The sequence below is a fragment of the Ictidomys tridecemlineatus genome, chromosome 4 (assembly GCF_052094955.1).
Source record: "Ictidomys tridecemlineatus isolate mIctTri1 chromosome 4, mIctTri1.hap1, whole genome shotgun sequence".
NCBI lineage: Eukaryota > Metazoa > Chordata > Mammalia > Rodentia > Sciuridae > Ictidomys > Ictidomys tridecemlineatus.
In genome coordinates this window covers 28,489,974-28,500,943 of record NC_135480.1, presented here as the reverse complement: position 1 = coordinate 28,500,943, position 10,970 = coordinate 28,489,974, and the positions used below count along the sequence as shown (strand labels likewise).

Genomic DNA, 10,970 nt, shown 5'->3' with positions numbered 1-10,970 from the left:
TTCTTGATCAGGGTGGAGGAAGGGCTCTGAAGGCATTCACATTTCCATCCCCAGGGGACAGTCTCCAACTTCTAGGACCCACTCAAGATTGGCCTCCTTGATCCGACCTGACTCGATTTACCTAACTACGCTGACTGCCTGTCTAATTCTGGCTTCAGCCATGTCTGTGATGGGAGCCAGACATGGCTGGAATAGGAGTCAGGTGAGGAAACAGGGAGAGAGGCCAGCACCAGGCAGAGGGGTAGACCTCTGGGAGAACGCGAAGGTGGTGAGTGAGCAGAGGGGGGACCACTGAATGGATTGAAAGGCTTTAGAGTTGCAGCATGGTGGGGGGCAAGGGAAGCCACTGGACATAGACCACATCCTGGGCGGGCACTGTGCCAGGTGAACTGGACACCGTGCCGCCACGGAGGTGCTTCTGTTCCCATCTGACAGGGGAGGCACAGGAGGATGAAGGCCACTTGGCTGGTGGAGCCAGGATTCAAGCCCCAGCTGCCCCACCCATTCTGCCACCACCCTGCCCTAGCTCCGGCAGCACTTGGGACTAGAGTTTACTAAGGGACAGGCGAGAGATGTCCTTCCCTTCTCTTCCTTAGTCCAAGGTAGCCTCAGCCAGACTTCTTATACCAAGCCTCTGGATAGCAAAACGCTGAGGTGCTTCTCCTCTCTGAGCCCCCTCTTCAGGTCGGAGGGTTCCTTCTGCCCCGCCCCAGGAGGAGGATGGTCACCTTTCCCCAGCCTGGGCAAGAGGGCACTAAGAAAAATGGCGAAATAACGACTAATAACAGTGGGCCCGAGAAACCCCTCACCCACAGAGGGCTCAGCCAGGACTTGAGTGGGGGTGGGAGTGGTCAAGGGCAGCTGCGGCCTTCATTTCAAGTCACTCATCAAACGCCCGCCACACTGTGTGTGGACCAGGCTCTGGGCACCCACTCCTTCCTCCCTCACACAGCCCCGCACCCCCCCAGGGGCCTGCTGTGGTCACCTCAGACTCAAGGGGCATCCCAGGCCAGAGCAGAGTGTCACCCACTTCAGAGGTGTGTCTCCCTGTCCCACGGTCCCTGAGTCCTTGAGTCCTGGAGAAGTCGCTTTCCTGCAGGCCCCTGCCCTGAATCCGTGAGGCTGGCTTCAGAGAGAACCCAGGGGCCCTCCGGGCCCCAGAGGGAGAGCGTGGGTGCCCTCCCCACCCCACAGCCATCTCCTCTAGAGCAGCGGTAGCAGAGGGGGAGGGGAGGGGAGGGAATCTTACTTTAAAAGTGGGTTTGTCAGAGGCGGGGCCTTGTCCTACCTTCCAAGTTCCCGAGCTGCCCAGGGGCCCTCAGCAGGCACTCAGGCTGCTGGCTTGATTTATCAGAAGCCCTGGCCTCCCACAGGCCTCCTCCATGGTATCTGGGCGGCCCTTCTCCTGAGTGCCGTGCTGGACGCTGACATTTCCCTGCATGACAAGGAGGGGTTCCTGGGCTTTCAGGTGCGGGGCCTGGGGCCTGGAGAAGGAGCCCACAAAGGGCCTCGTGTGCAGGGGTCACAATGGCCGCATTATGGAGAGCCTGGGGATCAAAGGCCTCGGAGCCAGTCCCCAGCCAGGGCCCCAGCCAGCCCAGTCCAGGCTTTGCTTCTCTGTGGGGATTTGAAAGGAGCTGCCATTGTTGGCTCCCTGGGGATGAATGCCAGAGCTCAGCGGGGAGCCAGGAGGGAGGCAGGAACAGATGCCACGCCCCACCCCGTGCCAAAGGCCAGGAGGAGGAAGCAGAGGGGGCCCGGAGGGCCTGGAGGTGGGCAAGGCTGGGGTGGAAACCCAGCCCTCTCCCAGCCAGGAAGAGACCAGTGTTTAGCCCTGGGGGCACCTGACCTGCAGTTTAATTGACCTCTAACGTGAGCTGCCCCTCCTTGGGTGACTGAGCCTGTCTTTTCAGCCTTGCTTTCAGAGAGCAAGAAGCAAGTGTGGACAGCTGTCCATCAGCCAGGCCTAGCAGTTGGTGTGAAGGCTCCTATGGCACCCAGCAGGGGTTGACCCTACCTGCCGGCTGCTGACTCATTTGCCAGAGGGTTGACTCTGGGTCTGGCAGGAGCTTAGCAGGGAAGCACTGTCTTCCCCCGGGGTTTGACTTAGCCATGCATCCCCTGTGGTCTCAGCTCTGCCCACACCCAATCTTGGGAACCAAAACATCCCTCCAGAAGGCAGAAAGAAGAGTTGTAGGCCTCTCCCATGAGTCACTGCAGGGCGAGAGGGGTGGAGGCATCGTGGAAGGAGTGGGGCCTTGGAAACCACAAGGGCCAGGCTCAGCCATGTGGCTGGAGTACGTTACTTTACTTCTCTGAGCTGCAGAGGCCTGTCCTGGTGGGGCAGCCAGAGGAAGAAACTGCCCTGTCTCAGGAAGGCCAGCAAGTGCTGCTACCTGCAGATCATCCCAGGTGGGGGGCTGTGCGTGTCTCCTATTCTTCCCCTGAACCCCAAGCCACCTGCCGGTCCCTGTCATGCTGACTATTTGTTACCTTCCTCCTAGACTTTGAGTTTATGAGGGCCTGGTGTATCCCAGGACCTAGCACATACCTCTCCTGTGAGTGAGCGAGGAAGTGGCCAGTCTAGGTCCAGTCTGTGGATCACCCAAGGAACACAGCCCCTCTGAAGTGACCTCTCCTTATGATTTTCCCCTCCTCTGAATTTCCAGTGTGTGTCTGGAGCTCTGCCCTGACATTTGCAAGTACGATCTTGTTCTGGCAATTCCTAGTGTGAAGCTCACAAGCAGGAGTTCTGCTGTTGGTTCTGGGCTCAGGTCCTGATTTCGTCACTAATGACGACTTGTGGAGTCATTTGGCAGCTCGACTTCAGGGTCCTCTTCTGCATCTGAGAAGGAGATGGTGTTGCAACCCGCTTCCTTTCTGATTCAGCACCTCGCACCTATTGGACACGCGGCACAAGATTGCTCCTGACACTGCAGACCCTGCCTCACTGGCTTGCATGTGCTGTGGGCTGGGCCCCAGCCTCTGGTGGCCGCCCACACGCCACACTGACCTTTCTCTGCTCTCAGCAGCTCTGCAGCGTCATGTGTGCTGCAGGTCAGGAAGCATTTATGGGAGGATGGGTGGGCACCATTGGGACCCTCTCCTCCAGGGTTGGCCACCCTCACGCTGGCTTCTGCTCTCAGCCCTGCTCAGTGTCGTCCAGAGCAACCTCTTTTGTCGATTTGTAGCCTGTTGAACGCTCCGAGGACTTTGGCCTGTGACTCAAGTGAGGGATGGTTGATGTCCAGGAACCCCTTAGAGACCTCTGCTGGACCTCTGCAGGTTGGGGCCTGCGGAATTCGGTCAGCCAGTTCTCTCTTTCTCTGGGGATGCTTTGAGTGGGTCAGCCCTGTAAATCCCCTCCCTCTTAACTCACCCCATGTCCAGACTTTGCCCAGCCTCATTCCTGGGCAAAGGAGGATCATGACTTCAAAGCCAGCCTCAGCAACTTAGCGAGGCCCTAAGCAACTCAAGGACCCCTGTCTCTAAATAAAGTACACAAAAAGGCAGGGTTATGGCCTGATGAGCCCATTCTGGCCAGAGGAGCCTTTCCCAAGTTTTAGTTATGCTGTAACATCTAACATCAATACTGCTGCTTTTCATATACCCCTTCCCCAAACAGAATGTTTCCCGGACCTCTATAAACCATCTGAGTCTCTACCAACAGTAGAAATGATGTAGCTCCTACCTGCCTCTGGCTCTGCCCTCTGCACCCCTCTAGCAGATGGACCTGACCCTCAGGAGCACAACCATTTGCATGTAGTACCTGCTCCGTCCAGTCTGCACCTGGGCTGGTTGCAGTGTTCACCCCCAACACGGGTTTCTCTACAGCCAGTCCCAGTGCTGGCTTTTAACAGCAGCGGGAGAGAAATGAGTTGTGTTCAAGGGCATTGTTTTTAAAGGATGGTTCTTTAATGGGGTCCTTGCTGCTTTGAACTCTTCCAGTGCTTCTGTTTTATGGGTATCGATTTTTTCTGATCATAAAAGTAATGTATGGTTATTGTTAGAATGTGGGGACAATATAGAAATGTGTGGCTTGGAGGGGACAAGTGCTCATGCATAGACTTTCTTCTTGGTTCGCTCCTTGGCATTGTGTCTCCTGTCCTCAAAGGGGTGGGCAATGACCCTGACCCTGCCTGTGCTGGGGACATCCCCAGCCTCTTATGCAGCAGCAGTGGGAATGGGTGGTGTTTGCTATTACTTGACTTGAGATGGGGGGCTGGCTCAGGAGCTTGTCTTTGGAGTGTGACAGCAAAGCGCCTTGAATCGTAGTGGTGTGTAGTAGGGAAAATTTGGGCCTGCTATTGAGAACCCAAGATGACGGGGGCTGCACCCTGGTCTTCCTCGCCTGCGCAGTGGGGATAACGAGCCCCCGCCCGCCTGTTTCTGAGGGAGGAGATTGGGATGAACAGTGAAGCTGTGGAAGGGAATACTCTAAACTCTAAATTCTGCACATTGTCATTTGATTCAGAAAAATTCCTACTGTTACCACCAAACAGCTCCCTTATGGTTCTGAGCCAGTAGACTTGGGAATTTAGTCTTAAGGGTTGGAATTTCATTCTCTTGTCATTAAACATGTGTGCTCGCATGTGCTTGCATACACACACACACACACACACACACACACACACACACACACATACACACATCTCGATGCAAGCTGCTGTGAGCTTTGTGGGTGGCCATATGCAGATCTCACTGTGGTACGCATCCAGGAGCATGAGCTCTGGAAGAGGTGGGCACATGCCCAGGCCCCTTGGGGTCCATGGGAGGAGCAGAGAGCAAACCAAAGTAGCCTGGGCCAAGCAAGTGTCCCCAAGGCCAGTCTATGAGCAGCACTGTGCGCCTTCCCTTTAGAGAGTGGGCACCCCATCCATTCGTGTGGGGTCCTAATGCTGCTCTCTGCTCTCTGCTGTATCCCATGGTGTCACTCTGGCCTGCTAGGAGAGGGGTGTGCTCTTTGGGGGTCTTCAGGGAAGGGCATTGTGGAAAGCGGTGACTAGTGAAGGCTAGAGAGAGCTGTGCTCTGGAGGGGAGGAAGGTTGGAAAGAGAGAAGTCCCTGATCAGAACCTGCCTGACCCTCAGCCCTCCACTGTGCTTCTGGCCCCTTCGTACCTACCTTCAAATTGGCTCTCTCCCGGGATAGACCTGTGACAGCGGGCACCTCCTGCCTCACCGAGGCCTGGCACCAACCCACGATGCCAGCTGTGGCCCCAGACTCAGGGCTTCTGGACCGACAGGGTCCCAGTAAAGGTTGGGAAAGAGAGGCCCCAGGAATTGGGGTGTCACATTCACTTTTGCCTTTGAGATGAGACCTTGGACACTCAACTATTTAGTTAATTTCCAGCCTCTCACACCATCCTAGGGGGTCCTTCCTTCTGAAGAAGGCAGGGAGCTTCACCAATTTTTTATTTTTATTTTTATTTTTTGGTACTGGAATTGAACTCGGGGGCACTTAACCACTGAGCCATAACCCTGCCCTTTTGTGTACTTTATTTAGAGACAGGGTGTCTCTGAGTTGCTATGGCCTCGCTAAGTTGCTGAGGCTGGCTTTGAAGTCATGATCCTCCTGCCTCAGCCTTCCACACTGTTGGGATTACAGGCATGTGCCGTCACGCAGAGCTCGAGATACCCAAATTTCAGAATCCAGTGCCTGTGTCTTGTGACACTGGGCAAGTTATCTAGCCTCCTGGTACCCTGGTTTCCTCATGTATGGAGTGGTCATAATGATAATGGTCCCTCCTCCCTGGACTGGATGTTTATATAGTTGTATACACAAGGTGCTCCATGTTAGCCACCAGTGCTTTTATTGTTGTTTTAGGTGGCCCTTCTCATTTCATTCACCCTGCACACAGGCATACACAAGAATAATGTAGTCCTCGACCCCCTCTCCATTTTCAGAGAGGTCTCGGTCACTTTGAGGGCTCTGGCCATTACCAAGGTCCAGGAGACTGCAGCTTTTATATCTCCAAAATGGCTCCGGAAAGCATGCCCATGGAATCAAATTTGTAAAATATCAAAAAGAGGATAAGGAAGAAATTTTAAAAAATTATTGATAGCCTGTTTACTCAGAGGTAACTACAATTGGTATTTTCAGGTATAGTGTTCCCAGCTCAGTGTGTGTGTGTGTGTGTGTGTGTGTGTGTGTGTGTGTGTGTGTGTGTGTAACACCAGTATAATGTGTCGTTTAGAAAAGAAAAAAAAATACATATAATAGCATTGTTTATATTCTGCTTTTGTCACCCAAAACCATAACTGTGAACATTTTCTGATGTCCTAACTTTGAAAATACCCACATTTCTGAACATCTCTTCCTATGTGTCTGCCCAGGGAGGCATTTGAGGGTCAAGGTCAGCGTGGCCAACTGGGGCTCACGAACTGCTTCCTCTGCCTCCTCCCACCCTCAGCCCCTTCCCCAGGTCAGCTTGTGCTGCGTCTGGCACTGTCCTGTCCACCATTCAGTGCCCATCACTCACCCCGACTGCTCTTCCTCCTCGCCCCATCCTGTCCCACATCCCTCCTTTGTTGGGTTCTGTAGCATCAGGCTCTCTAGTGTCTCCATCCTGTCGTCTCCCTCACTCCCCCCCACTCCCCCCCATCACTGCCACATGCTAGTTCCTGTCCTGGTCTTCCCAGTTTCCTCTCCTCTTGACTCTGACACTATTTTCTCTCACACGTGCAATCCAGATTTATGATAGAAAATGATGCCTGAGCCTTCTCCCTGGATCTCCTCCCGCCTGCTCTCGCTGGCCGCATCCCATGTTCACATCCCTGCCAGGGCAATCTTCTGCAAGTAACCGCATCCTGGCCCCCTACCCCCATGGCTGTGGTGCACCACAGATGTTGCCATCTGGCCCCTAGGACATGCCCATCCTGCCCGTGTGGACACAGCTCCATTGTTCCATGGACTCTGTGTCCCGGCCAGAGTTTGACCTGAGGGCTGTGCCGTCTCGCAGCTTGCTCAGGCTGTTCCCATCAAATGCCGCCACCCTCTCCCCCTGGTTCAGTGTTCTTCTACCCACAAGGTCTGTGTCTAGTGCCCATCCTCCCGGTCAAGTTCCTGGTAGCTCCCAGATATCCCCCCCACCACCACCTTTGAATGCCATAAACTGACTCGTCCTTCCCTTGAGGTAATTCTGTTAGAGCTTCAGTGCTCTTTGTGTGGGCATGAGGAAGAGCGGGGTCAGAGGGGAGGGGGGACACAGAGCTTGTGTGAGTCTCTGCTTGACTGTATTCTAGCTGAGGCTCAGTGTTCTCGCCTGTAAAGTGGGAGCTAATAATATATCATAACTTAGGTCCCATTTCTAGGAGGATTCGAAAGATGCATGTCAAGGCTGAGTGCAGTTTCTAGAATATGGTGAGCCTTCAAAAAATGGCAGTTTTATAGTATTCCTGTCCTGCCTTCCTCCTTGAGCTCGCCTGCTTGGGGCCATCCCGGAAGCCCAGCTCATTCTCCAGTGGTGCCAAAGGCTCTCCGAATCCAGGAGGTTTGGCTTGACTGGAACACAGGTCTCAGTTCATCCACCTGATGGGAGACGAAGGACATTAGTGTCCTGACTTGGTGCAATTTGGAGGAGGGTCCTGCTGCCTGGCTGAGCCCCCCCTGCCCCTCCTCCTCTGGATGGCGTCTGTGAGGCCCCTCTTGCGTGATTGGTCGGCCCTGCAGAGACCACATCCTGAACCAAGCCAGAGGCTTCTTTGGAGCTAACCCAGCCAAAGCCCAGGTCTTCCAAGATTGGTAGAAGGGGAATTTAGGGCACGTCCAGCGGCTCAGGCAGCAGCTGGGAAAGAGAGCCCCTTCCCTAACCTGTCAAGGACAGGATTTCGGTGCCAGCTACTGTGGGGGTAGGGCAGATCAAGGGCAGTGTCTGGTGCAAACAGGTAGTGGCAGGAGAGACGTCTAGACACTGCCTGGTCTTCCCTGGGTCCTGCAGGGCTGGTCAGCAGGTGAGCCACCTGCTCACCCTCCCCACTGCTGGGGGGACAGTCCCCAGCAGTTCCCCCAGCACCCGTCCCCCTCAGTTACAGCCTCTGCTGCTCTTTTCTCTTGTAGCCAGGCGGTACTCCAGGGTCCGGCCCAAGGTGACCCTCCTGAACTACGCCTCCCCGGTGACCGCCGTCAGCCGGCCGCTGAACGAGATGGCCCTGACCCCACTGACGGAGCAGGAGGGAGAGGCCTACCTGGAGAAGTGCGGCAGCGTTCGGCGGCACACGGTGGCCAACGCCCACTCGGACATCCAGCTGCTGGCCATGGCCACCATGATGCACTCGGGCCTGGGGGAGGAGGCCGGCAGCGAGGACAAGTGCCTGCTGCTGCCGCCCAGCTTCCCCCCGCCCCACCGGCAGTGCTCCAGTGAGCCCAACATCACCGACAGCCCCGACGAACTGGAGGAGGTGGCCGGGGACAGCCAGGAGGACTCGGAGCCCAACTGCGCTTCCCTCAGCTGAGTCGCCTCCCCCAGGGCTTCCCAGGGCTTCCCAGCGCCTGCTCTGCCTCCAGGACGAGGAGAGCCCTACACGGACCCCCAGGGGCTCTTCCTTTGGTTGCAGGTGCCTTATTTTAAGGTACAGCTCTGGTCTAGCTGCCCAAGGGGGGGTCCCTCATTTCAGTGACAGACCAGCTCCTCGCAGCCACACAGACCCGGTTGCCTCCTTCCCCCCTCACTTGGATCTTCAAGCCTGGGCCCTTTCCCCTGAGACGGTGGACTGCCCGGTGCTCCCAATGCTGCATCCGACGCCCCTGGCAGAGGTTGTCAGGACCACACACAAAGCCATCAGCAGTGGCTTGGCCTTGGCCTTTCCCCTTGAGGCCCTTGACCAGGCGAAAAGCAGTAGCAGGTTTGGCAGGAGTGAAAGTCAACTGCAGCCCGTCCCGTGGCCCTGTGAACGCACCCTCCTTACTTTAGTTTTGTAATCACTGGGAAAGCGCAGCCCACCGGTGGCCAAGGGTCCATCCTCCTACACCCATGGGCTGCCCACACAGAGTCCTTTGGTTTGGGCCCGGAGGCCTCGGGCTGGCTGGTGTCTGTCTTTCATTAAACCTCAGCAGTTCCCTCTCAGGCTTCCTCCCCAGGTCAAGGAACTAACCTCCTTAGAAGTCACTGGTGCCTTAATCTCTCTCTCATTTCAAAGTGGACGGCTTTCCTCTGGTGGATGGGAGGGGCTGGCGGAAACCTACCAGTTAGTCTGTGCCTGGATTTGACTTGAATTTTTAAAAACGTGTATTGTTTCAAAACCTTGTTTGCAAATGTTTGCACGTAGGATCTTGCACTGTCCATTTCCAATGGGGTGTGTCTCTTCACACTGAAAATCAAGCAGACCCTCTGGGAAGGGAGACTGGGAGTGGCTCAGAATAACCGTGGTGGGCAGGGCAGGGCGTGGGCCACTCTGGACCTGTGAGCGTTAGTGAGCACCAGGGTTTCTAGGCAGAGCCGTGTTGGGGTGCGGAGACTGTTTGCCTCTTGAGTAGAGGACTGTAACAGACAGATCGTTGCCATGGTCGATAGTCAGCCGAGAAGACGGGAGTGGGGGCGAGATTTTTTGGAAGGATGTTTATTTGTTTTCATTCTGACCTGCCTCAATGCTATTTGAGGCAGCAGGCTTTGGTACTGTGTATGACTGCTCCCTCCAGGTCTCGGGGCTCCTATCGACCTGAGTCCCCATCCTCCTCTTCATGTCTGTCTGTTGGCCTCACTAATAGCAGCTCCAGGAGAACAACAACAAAAAAAGTTCCTTCCACCAATGTGTTGGGGAGCACATGGTGGCCTTTCCGGATCTTGTTGGTCTTTGGAGGTTTTGTTTATGAAATCTTAAGATGTGAGCCACAAGGCAAGAGAGGGCTGGGAGAGGGCGAGGATTGTTTGAAGGATTTTTGACCTCCGCAGCTCATCTAAGCCTCCATGGTATTTCCCTTCTGGGTGAAGATCTGAAGTATGTCTAGAACTGTGCTTTTGATAGTTTGCGACTTGGAAGTTTTGTTTAAAAAGTTGATTCAATCTCATCCTTCCAAGAGAGTGACAGAAGAGGAATGTCAAGGAGATCTTCCGAGCATGTGTTGTTAAAGTCCACAAATTGACTAATCTGCATTAGCAAATGGAACATCATGATTTATTTAACTGATGGCTTCTGTCCTCATTTAGTACACACCTTAGCAGATATTTATTGATCCAGGCAAAGGAATTAATCATGCCTGGGTTTGCTTTTTTTTGGTTTATAAGATTAATGATTTGTGTTTTTAAAATGCCTTTTCCATATCTCAGATATCTCTGATGAGGCAAGCAGTCATCAGTTAAATATATAACCTCTCAGGGTGAGGATGGGAGTGTCAGTATAGACCAGTGTATACTTAATTGCTGCTGACTGGTAGCCAGTTTACAACTTCACCTTTGAACACACCTGATGGTATAGTAAATATTCCAGACTATACACATAAAAATTTTGTGGGTGTTTATGGGCATTTTAGCCTTCAGATCTATTGCAAGTATGATACCTGTGGCATTTTTAACCACTTTTCCTCTCCTCTGTGCAAAGAAGATTCCTTTTATTTATGCCAGGATTTTCCCATGGCTGAGGTTTAACAGGAAGCAATCACAACTCTTGACTCTGAGTGAAAACAAACCAAAACCCTTTTTACATGTTGTCTGTTTCCAAAATGGATCCAATAAACATAATTTTGTACATGTTACCCTGTTGCCATTGCCTGGTGCCTCAAGTGTGTCTTGGTTGAATCTGCAAAGCACAGCAGTCACATCTTGGTGCATCCTGTGCTCCCTGTATCCATGGGTTAGTCAGCTTTTCTTTGCTGTGACAAAATACCTGAGGAAAAGAACTTAAAGGAGGAAAGATTTGTTTGGGTTCATGGTTTCAGAGGTCATGGTTTCCATGGTCACTTGGTTCCATTATTTCAAAATGAGGAAAGAGAGGGAAGGAGAGAGACAGAGCGAGAGAGAGAGAGAGAGAGAGAGAG

At 53.7% G+C, this 10,970-nt stretch overlaps 1 protein-coding gene across 6 annotated transcripts in view; it reads left to right on the top strand.

Annotated features, from left to right (window-relative positions):
- Prr5l (proline rich 5 like) overlaps positions 1-10,688 on the top strand; it is an 80,102-nt gene extending 69,414 nt beyond the window's left edge. For all 6 annotated transcript variants that reach the window (XM_040284500.2, XM_040284492.2, XM_040284493.2 and 3 more), the window contains one exon: positions 8,058-10,688. In XM_040284500.2, coding sequence (XP_040140434.1) covers positions 8,058-8,452 — 395 coding nt within the window. In that variant the 3' untranslated portion in view covers positions 8,453-10,688. The remainder of the gene's footprint in view (positions 1-8,057) is intronic.
- The last annotated feature ends 282 nt before the right edge of the window (positions 10,689-10,970 follow it).